Here is a 19,339-nt window from a genome sequence, read left to right on the forward strand (position 1 = left end):
ATATTATATTGTACAATTCAATATCTTATCTATCTAAAGTATAGTATTTAAAAAAAACATATTACTTTTTATTCTAATTTTGTGTATGAAATTTATTATTATAATTGTCCTTCATGAGGCATCTGATTTATGAACAGGAATAAAATTAAAAGACATTTTTAATTACAGATAAATAACAAGTATGGCAATCACTTTTGAATAAATTAAAACAGTAATTATTTTATGTAATGCGTATTGCATTGTTTTAATTCAGTATTTATAAATATATTTTAATAATCAACTAACTGAATAACTTGATAACATAGGAAGTTAAATAGGATTTATCTTTATCTCCTTTTGATTTTTATACCAAAAACCATTCAATAATATAACTGTTTAGTATTTATGAAGTAACTCTTTACATAATCTTCTTACTTTTTTATATTAAATATAGCAAGACAGAGATATAAATTGGTTAACTGACAGGTAAAAGTTTAGTTTCATCAACATTTACTCGCATAAACAATTTCATACACTATTAACCTGGTACCTAAAATTATACAACCTCCATTTGGCAGTCAAAGTGGAACACTACAGTGATAATCAATGTTTGGCAATACAATATTCCTAGTCTGTAAGTGGATCCTATCTTGGTAGGCCTACCCATAGCCTTACCACAGGTCAAATGATTACTATCAATTGACTATAAATTTGACTTGGTGATGTTTTATCAATGACCTCCTTAATTGAATAAATTGGTCAACGATTACCTCGTCTTCGTCGTTCTTTATTGTAATAGTACTTATATTACAATAAAGAACATATTTTACTAGCTGTCTACCCTGACTTTGTCTGGGTAAATAAGAATTGAATTTACCGATCGCCCCCTACTGGGTCCAATCTAAAACATCCAGTTGACAGATCTAGATCTATACAAACAAAAAATAATTTGGTTCAGTTACATACTGAACATGAAACATATAAGATTTAATGAAAGATCAACTCTGAATATTCTGTATGTGGTACCTACCATGAACTAATTATAATCAGATTAATTTGCAGAAATAAATGACAAAGTTGTTTTACTCTTTCAATTTCATCAATAATAAGTATTCTAAGGTTTAAAGAATTAAATTTCACAGAAATAAGTCTATACTATGTAAATATACACTTTGATAAAAAAAATCCTTGAAGTATGTACTAATACAACCATAAAAACCTCTAGTTTTTTGTGAAGACTCATTGACAATATGAATAGATTATTTAACTATGGTTTTAAATTCATTTAATTAAACATTCAAGATGTTTATGAAATTGATGAGCTCATGTATAATAAACACATGATATTCATTTATTAATTCTGAAATATACCTTACATTTCACTGACATATGAGTCTCCAGTTCTGCGATGGTAAATAAAGGTTAATAATAGTCTATTTAAATTATTCTTATTAATATTATTTTATAATTCTGTAGTAATATTACTTTTACGATACTTGTTGCTAACCGAAAAAGAAGTAAATGTTTTAATTATCATTATTAATTTAATCAAAATCTTATCTCAAGAATAACAAATGCAATTTAAATTATGAACATTATATAACTTGAAATCTACATATTGAAAGTTCCATCATATAAAATATATAGTGTGTTCTAAATTGATACGAAATAAATTGTTTGTAATTTTTTTTCTTGGATGTACTTCCAATGTCTTTGCCTACTCTTAGAAATGTCTTTGAGTACAACCTAAAACTATTTTAAACATCATGTAATTTTAAAGGCTGAATCAAAAATTAGGCAATTAACAACATCATCTAAATGATTCTAATTGGACAAACTTTGATATTAGTCTAGGAAAGCTTAATGAGTCATTAATTAATGCTCAAGCTGAATTTAGTGGTTGCATTATATTTTTTTAGCAAAATAGCTGCATAAAATATACAAGCTCATAGAAATATCTATAGCAACACAGTTTATTGGTTATGTTTAACATATTTTTAAAAAGTTTTATTGGTTACAAACTACTAAAATTCTTGACATTTGTTTCAATTTAAAAACAATAACTTACTAGTAATCTTAACGATATAAATGCAAATAAGTTATGTTATCAATTATTTTACAATTCACTACACATCCATTGATTGATTTAATATTTTAAATGATTATATTTTCAAATAGTAAACGACATGATTCATCGGCGCGAAGGCGGTAACTAAATCATATTATACTATTTGCATTTTTGATTTCTAAAAACAAGTTGTTTTTAAATTATTCTTAGGCGGTTATCTTATAGCGCACTTTTTAATTATTAATGTATAAAATGTTCTATGAGAGATATGTTTAAAAATAGGTAACCATTAGTATATGAGACTGTCACAGTATAAAAGGCGGAGCCTCATAGCTCGTCAGTCGTCAGCAGGCTTGGGCGATGGCGGTCAAATAACGGCCGGGTAGACAAACGATAATCAAACACAATTTACTTCACTTAGGATGCAATTATTATCATTAATATAAACAAAATGAAGAAAGCAATATAATTAAAAATTATAAAACTCACCACATGACAAACGAAATTAACAATTCCTATAACTACCATTCACTCACAACACAAAACATTCCACATCCACGATTGACAATCAAAGTCACACTATAGGACGGAGAACACTAGCGCCACGTGTTTCGAAGCATCACCAGCCGAAAACGAAATTAATACTGTATTGTGAAGTTTCGCCGATTTACATGTTAACCAACGTTAAAAAAATATTGCTAATCGGATAATTGTTCAAGCTAATATTTTAGTTTAAACAAATAGAAGATATAAAATTCCAGTTATCTAATTTTGTACATATATTGTAGAAATAGCTTTAGCCACAAAATGCAATGCTAGTATTTTTAATTATAAAACTACCATTACATAATATTTTCAATTTAAATAATATTTAATATTTATTTATAGATAACTATTTCTTTATATTATAACAGTGTAGTGTACCTTTGCTCTTTGATTTTTTAATTGAAGAGAATTTACAATAGAAAATCTTTTATGTCTATTTATTTTTCTTATCAAATGATCAAATGTCATTGTCAAATTCAAACTCGAGTATTTCTTAAACTAATTTGTAATTTAGTGTTTTGGGTAAAATTTAAATTAAATTAAAATCTTTCTATAATGTTAATTCGGCATTTTATAAAATTGACAAGTACTGCGAGAGTAGTAACGTACAATAAGTTTTTCATAAACAAGAGAATTACACTATCACCTTTATGTCGCTGTAGAAATATTCAGAACAGGTTATAAATTTATTATTTATGATTATTTATAAAATAATCTTATTCACATTCCATACCATGTTTACGTCCTGACAGTGCATAGAAAATATTTAAGCAATGAAATCATTATATACGTACATGATATAATCAGAATGATTTATATAAATAAAAAAATATTTAGTCATGTAAAAATGTTACATTTATATGTTACTATTACCAAATAACAGCATTTTTCAGTCATTTTTTTTTAAATTAATTGACTGTTTGATTCTTTCTCTGTCATAAATAAATTGAAATGATGTATCATTAATTTTTTCGTAATTTTTAACGCCGACTTTTTTTAGATATTTTTAAGATTTGATGTATTTCTTAAATTTCATTTGCATAAGACATGTTAATACCCTTTAAACTAGAACTTGATCATATATGTATAATAAAACAATTAATTTATTTTTTTATGAAATATTCTGGGAAAATATCTAAATATAGATGAAAACTATAGTAACATCAGGAGAATAGAGGATAATTGGATAGATGCTGGAAGTAGCCAGAGTCAAGAGATTTTAGATGTAGTTTTATATTATTCATACAAGTCTTGAATTTCAGACTGTACACAACAGAAAGAGGAACGAAAGATGCAGAGAAACTCACTAACACGAATAATATAATATTTTCTGGAGGACCTTCAAAAGTATCTACAGGTCGTAGGAATAAATTATCCTCAGATGAACTACTTGAAAAGCTCATAGCTAATTTATCAACAGACATTCATCAAAAGAATAGAGTATATAAAAATGACCTAGTAACAGTTATAAACAAAATAAAAGAATTAAATATGTCATCAAAAAAACAAGGTTTACTTTTATTGAAGTGCTGTTCAGAGCTGCTTCCAGATGAAACACCGAGTGTGAGAATGGCTTTAGTTGAACTAGTATGGAATACTATCAAGTAAGGATCTGCATTTTCAATAAAGAAATAAATATAATGGTTGACAAATGTTATTTCATAAGTTCAAGATGATATCCTCAGAAAGACTACTCCACTAATATATGCTAAGCCTTTTTATCAATATTTTTTATAAACTGTTTATTAGATAGTACATAAACATTTTGATAGTTAATACATACAAACCAACAATCCTATATTTAGTATTTAATTAACTACTCTTATTGTGGATTAAAGTCTATATTGATTATAAATATATCTGTTTTTGATGATGTTGATTTTCATGCAGGATAAATCAGAAATTGTTTAAATATTTAGCTAACAAGTTTATATAAATTGGTAGATAAGAATATCTTTGAATTTAATACATGACAACAATTGAAAAGTGGTTTTGTAAGCCTACTTTAGTAAAGAATATTTTAAATTTTTACCCAATAAGTATACCCCTAAAAAAATTTAAGTTGAACAAATGATCTTATTCTGATATATGAAAGTGTTACAATAATATTTAATTTTTTGTTTAATTACAGGCCACATACAAAGTTTGATGTAGAACATTACAATGAACTCTTAAGGGCATACATTGCCAACAATAGAACTCTCACAGTTAGTACATTTGTTGCACAGATGGGATCAGTAAAGCCTAATTTGACTACTTATGAACTTATATTAAGGACCTTAGGAGAGGTAAGGTATTAATTTCTAAGCATAAAAATAAGTAAATTATTTAAATATAAATAAATTAAAAAATGTATTGCTACATACTATCTTGTTATATTATAATTCTCAATAATAATAAGTACAGCATTGAAATGAAATTGATAAATTAAACTCAATAATTTTTCCTATTTAACAAAATCATTGCTTTAACAGCAACTACCTAAGGTACTTTTATCTTAATATAAATGGTTACAGATTTGTGTTCGACAAGAACTTTGGTATATAAATTAATAGTTATGCAATGATTGCTTTATAATGGACATTGCATTATATGCACAAGCAGACAGACATATTTCAAAATCAAAGATCTTAGAACATACAATAACATTGACGTAAAATGATTATATTAAATATCATTTTAGGCAGGAGATATAAACCAGTGCACAGAAGTTATATCTAATATGAAGGCTCAAGATTTACCAGCCACAGAAAGTGTTTTCAACTCTTTGATTATTTGTCAAGGAAAGATGGGGTATGTATTGTTGAAACTTTTAATAGGTTAATTAATGTGACCATATGTCCTGTTTTCTAAGGGACAGTCTCCTTGATTAATATTTTAAAGTCCTCAAGTATGAATAATTACAAAACCTATTATTTTTAATCTGAAAAATATAAAAGCTAATCATAAATAATATAATAGTAAATTAATTATATAAGCCTGATTTTTTTATTTGCATCATTTAATTACTTTATGAGGTTTGCATATTTTGTATACATATTTCTTACATTCCAGAAAACTAGAGAACATTCAAGAGATCTTAACTATGATGAAATCTCTCAAACTAGAATATTCTATAAACACATTCACAGCGGTCACTAGAGCTTTTGCTTTTAATAAAAATAATGAACTTCTTATTGATGAAATAGAAAAGGCAAGAAACATTGGAATCAAGTTTGACGAGATCCATATAATGGAGATTGTCAAAACTTTAGCAGCTGTTTCAAATTATGGACCAATACCACAAGTAAATTATTTTTAAATTATAAATATACAATTTTGGGAAGTATGGCATACATTCTTAAGACAGCTGATGGAAGCTGAAGTTTTAAATATTAATAATAAAGGAACAAAAAAAATACTAGATTAAATTTTAGTTAAAAATAATAATAGATATATATTTAACCATTTACAAAATATAGGTGGATTAGACTTCCTATTTTCCTTGACTTTCCATGATTTTTGAGGAATGTTCTCCAGGTACTAATTTAACGCTAATTTTGATAGAAATTAATTAAAGACCAGTTAAACACTAACGTAACCTCAGACCGTTATAATTTGTTTAATTTTTCATTTTGTTTTACTCTTTCGGTATATTTTCGTATTTAAAACGTGATTAAAAGATACACAGTAAATTTTCTCTCCCAATTCACGGCACCGCAATATGTTGATCTATTCAAACTAGAATCACATCACAGAACAGGATTTAAGTTACGTATACAATCAAGTGCAAATGCTAAAACACATTAAGAATTCCCCACATATTGTTTTAATAAAAGATATACGTATGTATCTTGTAAAAAAATATTTTTAATTTTTTACCATAATATTTCGGAAGTCAAATGAAGTACTTTATACATCTAATTAGTATTCAGTTTGTTTTACATAAAAAATAAAATGATTATTTTAGGTACTAAAATACTTACCGAAGGAAATACTTCAAACACCATCAATAACTCCGTTTATGCAAAGTGTGTCCACAACGCTGGTGTTTCAAAACCATCCCATGGTTGCTCTGGAGATTTATAAATGCTTGCCGTTGCCTTCATTCGGACCCAAGGATGACATGGGTTTGCACGGTAGAAGTCTGGTTAGAGACTGCGTGAAAGCGTCCATGGTAAGTGTGTACTAGATTTATATGAAATAGTTAAATCAGAAATACTACATAATGGATCATCCTCAAGGAACAAAGTAGTTTTTTATGGAATTAATATAAAGAGAACGATATTATACCTTAATAATTAACGACTCTGTATGAATGAATGAATGAATTCATTTATAATCAGTATAACTCGGGATGATGTAAGGATTCTAACTATGTCCGATACATTCAAATCAGTTAATGTTTATAAAATATTTAATGGAATGGTCTTTGGTAAATTCTTTCACCTATTCGAATCAAAGAAAAAGTAAGGGTAAACAAATTTTTATTTATTGATTAAAATATATCTTTAGATGTAATACAATAGTATTCAACTTCATTACTTATATCCACTTTAATTTTATTTCCAATCTTCGCCGTCATTCGAAATACATTTTTGAAATGAAACCGAAGTTTTTAATTCATAATTATATACGACAATATACGACCATTATCACTCTACCTTTTCCACTAACAATAATAGGGGGGGGAGTGACCTGTCTATTGAGAATGTAATAAAAAAATATAGACAATATATCTCAACGCACTGGTAAAAGCTTTTTATAAAATGACCAGTAATTTTATGTAATCTATGATTAATTTAATTTTCCAGTCTTCAAGTGTCATCGCTCAAATAACCCAAGAGCTGATGACATCTGGTCGGAACCCTATTGCTATACAGAATGCAGCGGAGGCAGCTCTCCAGCTTGGGAAAATTCCCCTCGCCCTGGACATGTTTACGCGAATGAAACACGTGGGGTTACCGCTCAGACCGCACTACTTCTGGCCTATCTTCATACACACTTCTAAGACGTATGGAGAGAAGGGTAACTTTTCTGATTTGCTCTCATATTGTGATATAGTTTACCGTAACGATAAATAGCACGAAGCCGCTATCTACTCCCTCTGTGTTTGTGCGCACATACTACATATTTAGTTGGTACATAATATTATAATAAAAACATTTTTTTTTTTTTATATTATTAATTTTAATAAACATCAATTTCTATATTTTATATGTGCCCGTCCCGTGATGGCTATATTTTTTTATAATAGTCTTATTTTTTTCTATTTTTTCTTCTAGGTATAATGAACACTCTCTCCACAATGGTGGCTATGGAAGTGAAACCGGACTATGAGACGATCATAGATTATATATTACCACACGTCAGTTTTACTTCACCACAGAATCTCATGAAGAAGTTTCTAGAAACAGGACTGACAGTCACAAGCGTCTTGACACCTATGATGGTTACATTGTTAAATACAGGGCAGGTTAGAGCAGCTAGTGAAATATGTAAGTAGTTTCATTTATAATGTCCTAATTGGTTTGGAAATTATAGACAATCAAATTACTTATTGACTTCCAAAGCAGGATGTATTAAATATATATATATAATTGTATTTAATTAACATAACTTAGTATTTTTAATTGTTGAAAAAGAGTAACTACTGAGTTTTTTGCCGGTAGAAGCTGCATTCCGACCGGTGGTAGCTTCACTTAATATAGTTTGTTAAATGACATTTCAAAAGTGCTCGTAAAAGCCTACTTGAATCAAGTATATTTTTATTTTGATTTTCGAGTTAATGGCTAAGGATATATGATAGGACAAGTGTGTGCACAGATTAAGTGGTATTCTCTATTCCCTCTCTTCTCATTATTCAACGTTTGATGAGCTTATTTATTGATTTTATTCTATATGGTTTGTTAAGAAAAATTGCAAAAATATAAATGAACTGACTAAAATATAGCTGTTGATTCACTTAATATATAACCGGTGGGCTGCATAAAGCGAAGAAACGAAATCTCTGGCACGTAAAGGAGAACCTACGACCAGCTGTTGACTATGAGTTGATAAATGATTATGATGAAATACCCACAATTCTATTTCTTAATATATCTTACATTTTAAATGCTGTGTATATGTCTACAGGTGAATTATTTCAGGGGAAGGTTGATGCAGAAGTTTTATTACAACCATTATTAAAAGGCTATTTAATCAGCTCGGACACAAAGTCCACTATTCATATATTAGAGGATGTGACGTCCAAAGCTTCAGAGAAAGACAAAGATTGGGTGGGTAGGTTCTTATGTGTTTGTATGAGCAAGAAGAAAGTCAAAGAAGATATTACAGAAGTATTATTTTTGGTTAAGGTAAGTTTGAGCACCCTGTATATATAATAAAAAATATTTATACATTAGAAACAGAAGTATATCTTATATTGTATATATATATATTACCTTCAGTGTTGCATTGGCTTCATTTTACTCTGAGTTTATTTCGTTTTTACATAGTTGTGTTTGAATGCTTCGTCTGTTATAATAAAGAATAATACGAATAATAACACGAAGTTACTCAGTTTAGTATATCAAGTCATTCACTTGAATTTGATTCAATGAAATATATGAAATAATTTGACGTGATTATTACTAAACCTGTAAAATGTAATTTTATCTTTTTTTAAGGCCTTGCAAAATACTCAAATAAGAATATCGACATCCGCAGCCGACTATTGTATCTCCAAAATACCGGAAAATCATAAAAAAGATAATACAGAGAGTGTTAAAGAGGCATTTATTCAGATCACGGATGACAGATTGGTCGATGACGGAGAGTTCTTCGTTCAACGCATACCGCATCCAGTAAGTTACATAGGTATAAATATTATGTTGATGCATTCAATTGCTGGGTTATAAATGTTGTAAAGCGGTGTTTACAACGACTGTCCTTTTCTGTCCTCATTGATTTTACATTTGAAAGAAGGAGAAATCATTTTTCGATTTTCTCTTCGTGCGAACTCGTCTGGGTACCACCCAGTAATCAGTCATTCCACCGACAAAGTGCAATACGTAGTATTATTGTGTTTCGGCTTAAAGGTTGAGTGCACCAGAGTGCACAGGGAAAATGGAGATAATATCTTAGTTACCAAGAGTGGTGGTGCATTGGCTATGTAAGGAATGCATAATATTTCTTCGTCAATGTCTATGGGTGGTGGTGATCCTAACTACATACATCATAAAAAAGTCGACAATGTTCACGTTAAATCAATCAATTAATCCATATTCCAGTAAAATGTTTTAGTGCTTACACGGTGTATATATTCAATGTGCCGCCCAACTTCTTCTCTAACATCTTTCATTGTTACTCTAGAGTCTTCTTTTGTTTGTTTCAAATTGTAATTTCTACTTTTGTTTTCCGTACTTCTATACACCAGTCGTATAAATTAGTAGTAATAAAAAAACATATTGATCTAATAATACCATGAACTACTAAAAGCAAAATACTACTATAGGCTTAGTTAAGGCTAACAAAAGTGACCAAAAATATTAGAGGTCATAAAAAAAAATTAAGCCGATAAGTTCCATCGTATTTAAACGTCGTAAAGAGTGGAATTCTGCCACATGTGTATCCACTAACTGCCATTAAAGAGCATTAGACGAATTAGTAGAGCAGTGTTATGATAACCTTCCCCACTAAGGAAAATGAGGCCTTAGCCCAGCAGCGAAACATTTACAGGGTTACTTAAAATTGTTATTAGAGTAAATCCAGTAAAGATGTATTAATTTAGTGAACCAGAGTTCAAGGGCAACAAACGTGTTTATATAGATTTTACTTATTTTGAATAGAAACAAATGAACGAGGCGGGTTTAAAATCCCATCTAGTTGAACTAGAAGCGAAGGGTATGAACACGCGTGGTGTTCTTCGAAAATTACTCCAGCAGTACTGCAGGGAGGGGAACCTGGCTGCAGCTAGAGAAATACTGGACAAATGTCAAACGGAAGGGGTGAGGATTTTATTTTAATTAATTTAATTATAGTGAGTAAAGGTGTACCGTCGTTGCTTTAATTTAAATATTGCGTGAGAAACGGCAGAGTATATACTAAAGTCTTCTCCAAAACGTGCTGCATGTTTTAGTATGATTTTTTTCGTATAATAGTTTATTCTCTCCTCATCAATTAGTATAAATGTTTTAAATATTATTTCGATAATTATATCTTAAAGTTTATTTGCAATAAGATTTCTCCATTAACATTAATGATGTTGTCCCAATACGGTCACGGTGGCTATTCTCCGTTGAAAAGAACTCCACGAGAAATATAAGAGTGCTCGAATATAAGTTAGTTCACTATTCCCTCGGTAGCAGGACAATCTGACTGGCTACTGAGTGTAAGAATGTCAGTTTAGTTGCCGTATTGATGTTTTCCTACGTGCAAATATATGTTAATACTTGGGCGTTCATTTTGTACACACACACTGAAGGGGTTTCGTCAGAATTATGTCAGACTGATGGGCGTTTACCTTCAAAACTGTTTATATTTGTCTAGGTTTTCCTATCAGCCGGTATGAAGGCCTCAATATTCGATCTCCATGTCAAGTTGGGAGAGTTGGATTTAGCGGAGATTGCTCTAGCGGATCTAAACAAGTCATCGCCGAATTTCACACTAGACGAATACAAAGTGATAGATTTTGCGACTTTAATGGTGTACAGGAAGAAGATCAAAAAGGCGTTCGAGCTTATCAATGAACAATCCAAGAAAAGGTTGGTAAATTTTCTATGGTTTTGTAGAAGTTAAAGGTTTTTTCATATTTGCGCCCTATTCGGCTACTCCCTAAGCTGTCGCCTTTGCTTATTGATATGCGATCTGAAACGTTATGTACCTTAAGTCTATAATAATACGAGTTCAATCAGAACTCACTTATGCCAGTGTAAATACAGACAGAAGGGACATAACGTAAGGTATATAAGGCGTATTGACGATGCAGAAAATAGTGAATATTTCTTGAGAGATTAATGTCTATGAGGTTGCACACTTCCCTCTTTACAAATTGTCCAACAGACGGATAAAAGGCGGCCGTAACATATCGATGAACTGCTGGCGGCTGATGGACGCGACGGCGGCGCAGGGCTCGCCCGCCGACACGCGCCACATGCTCGAGCTGCTCACCTCGCTGCGCTACTGTCGCCCAGACAACACCATGCTCGGCCCGCTCGTGCGGGTACATTTGAAAAGGTAGTTGGCCTTAGCATTATCACCCTGTTCGTGTGACTTGTTAGAAAGAGATAGAACATTCCGTTGTGGTACTGACGACAACACCATGCTCGTTAGAAGGGATAGACAACATCATAGTCGTCCAGATCGTGTTACTTTTATTAGAGAGTTACAGTACATTGCAGACTCTAGATAAGAAATCTGACCTAACTATTGTTCTCTATTTTGCTTAGATGCTATTATAAAGATAGAGATTTATAAAATTACATTCATTTTCCAGTGGTAATCTTGAAGAAGCTGTTAAAGAATTCGTAAAATTATCAGAAAAGTACAAGAAAACTCCACTCAAACACGAATTATTATGTAAAATATTAAAAGCAATGAGTGACGGCAAAACGGAAGATACTTTTATCGAGAATGAGAAAGCTAACGGAAAACTCAATAGATTGGTTCAAACGATCCTCAATGTTAATAAACAAATACACGGACCTGGCGACGTTCAGGTGAGTAAATTTCGATATTCACGATGTTCAAGCGATAAATTTAACATTCTAATATTGTTGAAAGAACTGTTGAACAATGTTTTGAGTAAAATGGTTACTGTTAAAATAGTAGATACTTTTTTTTATAATAAATAGACCAGCTTAAACTTTACACCAAAGGATAGACGTTAGATAGATCTGCGTCTAAATAAAAAAAAATATGATAATTTTAAATCATTATATTTAAATGACCCTAATCCCTAGATTATAATTATGTTTTCCAGTTAACTTTAATAGCAGCTTTAGCAGATGTTGGATACAAGAAGACATTACGCAAATTATTCCTTGATCCTACGATAAAGTTCCACCCGGACGCCTTGATGCGTCACTGTGAGAGGTTTGCTGATGAGAAAAAAGTGGAAGCGTTAGAAGCTATAGGAGAATGTGCCCGGGACTTGAGGCATATTAATGTTGAAGAAATTTATAACATGATTTTGGAAGTCTTCCGTGAGTTTCAACCACATATATTAGTCAATATGCTATTATTTTACTCGGATTTGTATATAGATTGACATAGTTTTGTATAAAAAATAAAAGGCCAAATATAGCTTCGTAAATTTTTCACTTTATCTGTCTAAATTTGTTTAATTGTTTTGCTTGTTTATAAATAGTACATATTTACCTTCTTTCAGAACGTGACGACAAATGTCAAGAGGCTTTATCGTTGTGGTACAAAATGCAAGAAAACGAGATAATTCCGTCTCAAAAGTTCGTTAGAAACCTATGCTCGATGTGCAAGGCAAATAACAAACATATCCCGTCAGATTTATCCATATTTCTCGATAAACAAATGAAGAGCGTCTAAATTGTATAAGGCTTGTTTTAAAGCTGTATTTCTAGTAAAAAATGTTAAGCGTGATATTTGAAAATAAAATAATTGTTGATATCTGTGATATTATTATTTATTACACGAGTTAATATGATACAGTGGTTTTATTTATTGGTACATTTTTATTTAGAAAAACGCTTTTCCTAAGGATTGAACTATTTTTATGTACTACATATTCATTTAATTTGAAATAAAAATTAACTTTCATTAATATACGAATCTTATAAGTTCGTATTAATATGTTTTGTTGTTATTAAGATCTTCTATAATCTTTTTATTCAAAGCAGCAAGTTCAGTCATAGCTTCTTTCTTTATAGGTTCATAATCTGCCTTCAAAGTTATAGACGCTATGTCTTCTTCAAGTACAGTCTTTCTGTTTTCCAATTGTGCAAGATTTTCCTCTAAACTGTTCAATTTTGCATACATTTCATTACCATCCAAGCTCTCCTGCAATTTTTTATTAAAAGTAAATTTATTTGTTACCGAAACTTATGCCAGTGTTAGAGACTTTTAATTGTACCTGTAATTTTCTCAGTTTACTGGAAGCTTCTACAACAGCACTCTCCGTCGGTGCCAACTTCTCTTTGAGCATTCTCATTTCATTCTCCAAAGTCTTTTTTCGTTCCTCACCTGTAAATTAAATTGCTAATTTTAAATCTGTATCAATATTAAATCGCCTATCGATAAAACTTTACCGAACTGACCTTCGTCCCTTAGTTTTTCTAAATCTGTCAATGTTACGAGCTCCTCTTTCATGACCAATGTTTTCTCTGGAAGAGTTTGCAGTTCTGTTGCGAGCCGTTCTCGAGTCGCCTCAGCCTGTAAGTTAGAAAATAAGAGTTCCAACTTATTTAGTTATTTTCCATATATTATATTCTCCATGCTATATTTAATTTTAGGCAATGTAACATAATATGTATGCCTAAAAATAGTATACTAGCCTTTTTTAAATTTGCCTGAAATCTTTCGTAATCTTTGGTTAAACTTTCAACAGTTTTCTTACTATCGTCGTTTAAAGAAGAATATCCCTCTCTTTGTTTGAGAGAATCTATCTCACTCAAATCCAGATCTATATTAGAACTGCTATGTTCTAATGCGAAAACTATATCTTTTTCTAGTTGTTCAATTTTCTCTTGCTCCTTTTTAACATTTTCTTCGTATGTCGACATAAATACGTCCATAGTTTCTTCCCTCTTCTTCAATTCTCTGTATTTTTGATGACGTTCAGAATTTCCTTCTTCGAGATCCTAGTGGAGAAAACGATTTTCATGAATTTCTACGAAATATTTGTTTTAAATAAGTTACCTCATACTATCATACCTGTTCGGCTTGCTCAATAAGTTCTTGAACTTTACGGATCTGGTCTTTAAGATTAGCTGCATTGCTATCGAGTGATGCAATTGCTGCGTTGTCTTCACGTACCTGAAAATCTAATATCATTAGTATTTCACGATGTTTTTTTAATTGCCTCTAAAATTTTGGCACATACGATCAAAGCTAATTAGATCTTATGTATGATGTATTTCTTAATCGAAATATACTTCAAACGGACACATGGACTAAGGTATGATGTATTTCTTAATCGAAATACACTTCAAATGGGCACATGGAAGTAAAAATATACAATTCTGACATAAATAATAACATTACGAATGAATAAATGTAATTACTTGTAATAGTAATTTTTCTCTTTCCTCTTGTGGATCTAAACGATTATTGATCTCATTCTTTATATTGTCACGTTTCTCTTCAGCGGCTACTAATCTGCGATGTAATTCAAGTAAGTGCATTTTAATCTGTGAACGAAATCAGTATACTACATTAAGGTTATTCTAAAGGTCAAATAAAATAAAAGCTTAAAATAATTATACCTTAATATCAATATTACACATTTGAGCCTTAGACATAATAAATATTGAATATTTAACACTTGGATAAATATTGAAAATGTCGCCTTTACCTGTGAACTTGTTATTTCTTTGGTAAACTCTTCCTTCTCTCGGTTTAGATGATCGATTTGAATCCTCGCTTGTTCTACTTCTTCCCGCAAACCAGCTGCTGTAGCTTCAAGTTCATTGTACTGTGACTTTTGCTCTGTAGTCATGTCAGAGAGTAACTTTGATATTGTCGATTGTTCCTAAACAAATCAACAAATATAGATATACAGTATTCGCATATTCTATACAGACATTATGCCGCATAAGGCCCTAATTCGATGTTATTATTTACTTAAATATTAGTATATTTTTACTGTAATTAATTTAAAACCTTATCCAGTTGTTCTCTGAGTTGTCGCAATTGATTCTCTTTTCTTTGTTTCTCCAAAAACACTTGCTCGACTTCCTCTTGTAGCTTTTTATTGTTAATTTCTAATTCTTTTGTTTGTTCTTCAACTGAATACTTTGTAGCTTCGCCGTTAGCGATACGAATAGCAGTGTTATAATCTGCTAAACGTCCTTGTAAATCTGAAAAATTGGGTATGATTTCAGTAATATTTATTAAATGAAATTTTATATTATTTCATACGATATTTTGCTATCCATATATTTAATAAACGTTACTTAAGACATCTTTATAAATATTACCTGTCAACTCCTGCGCTAACTCCCTGACTCTCTTCTCGTAGTGCTTTTTCGCAGATTTTTCCCTTTCCCCAGCATCAGCTTGTTCGGAAAGTCTTGCTATTTCAGCTTTCATCTCTCTTACCTTCACTTGCATAAGCTCTTCCCAGTATCGTTTGTCTTGCAACTGCCGCTTGCGGAATCCTCGAGCGGTGCTCGTGCGTAAACCAGATAACCCTTGCTGAGTTATTGGTCTATCGATCTATTTAAAGAATAAAAATTTAAGGGAATAGCGAAAATCAACTTTAACAACGCTATGATTTATATTAAAGTGTTTAATAAAAAAACTAGGGTTTATAAACAGGCCGCATTAAGGACGATGTGGTTAAATCTTTGTACTATTGAAAATGTTCCTAGAACAAATATGTAAGAAGTTTTGTAACAACTCGTCAGTAGTCTAATTAAATCAGAATATTTTTTTTACTCAATAATAGACATTTTTAAGCAGTTTTGTTTGACATTTCAATATTTTCTTATTTGAGATATTGGTTCAGAATGCGAATATAATCGAAAAAAAACTGCAACGTATTCAAATTAATTATTTGAAATGAAAATTGTAAATGTGTGCATCACATGTAACTGAATAGTTAATTCCTACTAAAGATCCAGCAATCATTAAATCCATGCAATTTTGTCAGACATCTAATCTAATTCAGAGATAATTAATAAATTGTACTTTGTTAAATGGTAGTAAAGACCTAATTATAAAAACTATGAAGTTAATTTATAATTATACACCATTGAAAATCCAGTCATAGCATTGGTCTGCCTGCTCGCAGTAGGCGGCGCTGGACCAAATCCGGCCGTTGACAGGCGAGAAGCCGTGCCACCTCTATATGCAGACGTGGGCCTCATTGTGCCGCTTCTATGAAAACAAATTATGGTTTAACGTTTAAATTTTCACTAATGTAGGTATTTCGAGTCGTAAACGCTTTACAAATAATTTACGTTATTTCGTAGAAATATTACCTACTGAAATTACTTAATTGTATGGTATTTTTTTAATAATTTTCAAAATATAATACAAACATACCTACATAAATTATATAAATGACGACGACGACAACGACAATTCTAAAACATCATAAAAATTCATAAGAAAGAATTACATAGTTTTGTTATCATCGTTCATTAACGTTATCTTTACATAGTATAAAACAAAATCGCTTTCTCTGTCCCTATGTCCCTTTGTATGCTTAATTCTTTAAAACTACGCAACCGATTTAGATGCGGTTTTTTTTAGTAGATAGAGTGATTCGAGAGGAAGGTTTTTGTATATAATACATAGACAATATAGTTAAGTAACACTGATAATTTTAAAAGTTTCTAATGTGATGTCGTAAATTTATACATTTTTTGCGCTTACATTGTAAACGCTGGCTGAACCCGACTAGATAGATAAAATAATGTACTACAGAATTGTACACCTCAAAAATGTCTACAAAAAAGTCAGCGATAGTATATGTCTATCTCTTAAAGTTAACCCACAATAAACATTTTTTTATCGTTTACTTTTTACGAGAAATAATGGGCTATTTTCGAAGCGATTTAAACAATATAGCATTAATCCTTATCCAATGAAATACCTTAAATACATTGTTGATTTAATATTGATCTATATAGCCCTTTACAGCAGCGGCGGGAGCGTGCTATAGGCGCGTCGGAGGCCGCGGTTCTCCCTGTACACTTAGCACTGAATTTAGCAGCGATCGGACGCGGTTATTATCGGAGCTCTCTAACGAGGGAAATAACAATCCATACTTCCATACTATACTAATATTATAAATGCGAAAGTAACTCTGTCTGTCTGTATGTCTCGCTTTCACGCCAAAACTATTGGACCGATATAAATGAAATTTGGTACACAAATAGTCTAGAGCCTGAAAAAGGACATAGGCTACTTTTTATTTGGAAAAAAGTGCTGTAAAGGGTTGAAAAGGGGGATGAAAGTTGTAAGTTGTAATATGGAATTTTTTAAGTTAGAAACATGAAACTTTATTCTTGGGATACTGATTAAAAAGGAGTAGATACTTATTTAAGTGTTTCTGCATATTTTACTCCTACGGGGGTGATATAAGGGTTGAAAGTTTGTATAGAAGTCCGTCATTTTTAACATAGAAACATGAAACTTCAATTTTTGGGATACTGATCAAAAATGAGTAGATACGTATTTAAGCGTTTCTTGATATTTTGGGCCTAAATGGAAAAATAGGTGTTAACATTTCGTATTCAGGTTAGTCTGGAGTTCTGTCATTTTGAAGTTAGAAGGTCGAAATTTTATTTTTGGGCTACCGATTAAAAATGAGTTGATTCGCATTCAAGCGTTTCTGGATATTCTAACCTGAGGGCTGAAATACACACCAATGTGGTATACAAAGAGGTATTACATTAACGTAACATTTAACGTTAATTTGTAAATATATTCATATTCTACGCGGGCAAAACCGCGGGTAACAGCTTAGTACTTATATAAAATTAGTTGAGGCCAAAGAAAACTATTTTTATTTGTATTGTAGAAATGTAAAAATATATCATCAAACTTACCTTGATATTGCAGATCCACTGTTAGTATATTCGCGGTAGCCCCTCCTAGAGACCGGTCTGGGAACATCCGTTCTCCTGCCAGTGTTAACACGCTCTGCGCTGCTCTCAGAAAAATCCATATTCACTTCAATCTAATTACTTTTTTCACATCCAATGAGAGCTGTATTAATAATTAATTAAATAGGTACGTTCACGCGCACTAGCTTTGTTGTTTATACGTTGCTATGGCAACAAGAATGACATATTTAAGCTGTTAACACACCGTATTGTAAAAGGCGGGCGCAGTAGCGTTTAAGTTTTTGTGTAAAATTATGAACTATAAGTTATTAGTAATGTAGTTATGTATTATTCTAAAGTTAAATTCGTATGAGTTTCGACAAAGCTTGTCGCTGTAGTATCGGTATAACTATTTGACTTGTGTTGGAGTTAGCAACAATACCAGTGTGTGTACAAATATAATAGTGGCTCCGTTTACTTGTGGCTACTGTTAAGTGTGTGACACTTCTACCATACCAAATCATAATACTTTATGTAAGAACAGATACACAGAGTTGCTTTCGTATTTATAACATTAATATGGATGTGTCCTAATGAAATACGATCATGAGACTATCTCCAAAAGTTATATTAGCTACCCAGACTTTAAGTACGAATGTGCATAATAATCTCTCGCTGCTATGTAATGTACTTTTAATTTCCTCTCTCCTTGCTGTCTGAAAGAGTGCTCCATTATTTATCTTTAGTCAGAAGACTATCACAGTCTAAGATCTACACTCCTAAAGCAGTTCCCGCGAGCTATTCACGAATCTTAGACATTTGTTATGGCAGCTATCCTTACACTTTTCATTTGCAATTATTCCTCTTTAGCACATTTGAAACGACCGTTGCATACCCTTATTTATCATCCTTTTTAGACTTGATTGTTAAGTAACTATGTATTAGTATACCTAATTATACTAATTTCTATTTTGAATATTTATTTTTTACCATTTATATATGTTTATTTTAATTCTCTCCTATTATAAATAATATTTAT

The 19,339-nt window shown here is 31.0% G+C and overlaps 3 protein-coding genes across 3 annotated transcripts in view; 1 reads left to right on the top strand and 2 right to left on the bottom strand.

The window, feature by feature from the left end:
• Window positions 1–2,694, bottom strand: part of LOC113393757 (ADP-ribosylation factor 6) — a 37,362-nt gene extending 34,668 nt beyond the window's left edge. Inside the window, exon 1 of the mRNA XM_026630800.2 lies at window positions 2,537–2,694. The gene's annotated coding sequence lies outside the window, so the exon portion shown is untranslated. The remainder of the gene's footprint in view (window positions 1–2,536) is intronic.
• Window positions 2,695–3,053: 359 nt separating this feature from the next.
• Window positions 3,054–13,230, top strand: LOC113393767 (leucine-rich PPR motif-containing protein, mitochondrial-like). The gene is made up of 16 exons (XM_026630812.2): window positions 3,054–3,270; window positions 3,856–4,197; window positions 4,725–4,881; window positions 5,277–5,386; window positions 5,648–5,879; window positions 6,543–6,749; window positions 7,387–7,600; window positions 7,858–8,070; window positions 8,708–8,928; window positions 9,241–9,417; window positions 10,402–10,560; window positions 11,102–11,316; window positions 11,615–11,788; window positions 12,048–12,270; window positions 12,534–12,756; window positions 12,942–13,230. Exons 1-16 carry the CDS (start codon window positions 3,149–3,151, stop codon window positions 13,112–13,114), a joined length of 3,162 nt encoding a protein of 1,053 aa, XP_026486597.2. The 5' UTR covers window positions 3,054–3,148; the 3' UTR covers window positions 13,115–13,230.
• A 118-nt stretch (window positions 13,231–13,348) lies between these two features.
• On the bottom strand, window positions 13,349–18,474 carry LOC113393768 (intraflagellar transport protein 74 homolog). Its single transcript, XM_026630813.2, has 11 exons — window positions 18,304–18,474; window positions 16,498–16,624; window positions 15,724–15,961; window positions 15,407–15,603; window positions 15,099–15,275; window positions 14,809–14,934; window positions 14,459–14,560; window positions 14,080–14,385; window positions 13,843–13,957; window positions 13,659–13,768; window positions 13,349–13,585 (listed from the first exon to the last, which is right to left on the bottom strand). Exons 1-11 carry the CDS (start codon window positions 18,420–18,422, stop codon window positions 13,373–13,375), a joined length of 1,830 nt encoding a protein of 609 aa, XP_026486598.2. The 5' UTR covers window positions 18,423–18,474; the 3' UTR covers window positions 13,349–13,372.
• Between the last annotated feature and the right edge of the window lie 865 nt (window positions 18,475–19,339).

This window comes from Vanessa tameamea, chromosome 2 (genome assembly GCF_037043105.1).
Source record: "Vanessa tameamea isolate UH-Manoa-2023 chromosome 2, ilVanTame1 primary haplotype, whole genome shotgun sequence".
NCBI classification, from domain to species: Eukaryota; Metazoa; Arthropoda; class Insecta; order Lepidoptera; family Nymphalidae; genus Vanessa; species Vanessa tameamea.

Bases quoted from the DNA above. Each gene is read 5' to 3' on its own strand.
- LOC113393767 (XM_026630812.2), top strand. From the start codon at position 3,149: ATGTTAATTCGGCATTTTATAAAATTGACAAGTACTGCGAGAGTAGTA. The intron at 7,601-7,857 runs GTAACTTTTCTG...TTTTTCTTCTAG, and splicing joins TAAGACGTATGGAGAGAAGG to GTATAATGAACACTCTCTCC. The intron at 12,757-12,941 runs GTGAGTTTCAAC...ACCTTCTTTCAG, and splicing joins CATGATTTTGGAAGTCTTCC to AACGTGACGACAAATGTCAA.
- LOC113393768 (XM_026630813.2), bottom strand. From the start codon at position 18,422: ATGGATTTTTCTGAGAGCAGCGCAGAGCGTGTTAACACTGGCAGGAGA. The intron at 15,276-15,406 runs GTTTTAAATTAA...TGATTTGTTTAG, and splicing joins TCAGAGAACAACTGGATAAG to GAACAATCGACAATATCAAA. The intron at 13,586-13,658 runs GTACAATTAAAA...AAAAAATTGCAG, and splicing joins GTAAACTGAGAAAATTACAG to GAGAGCTTGGATGGTAATGA.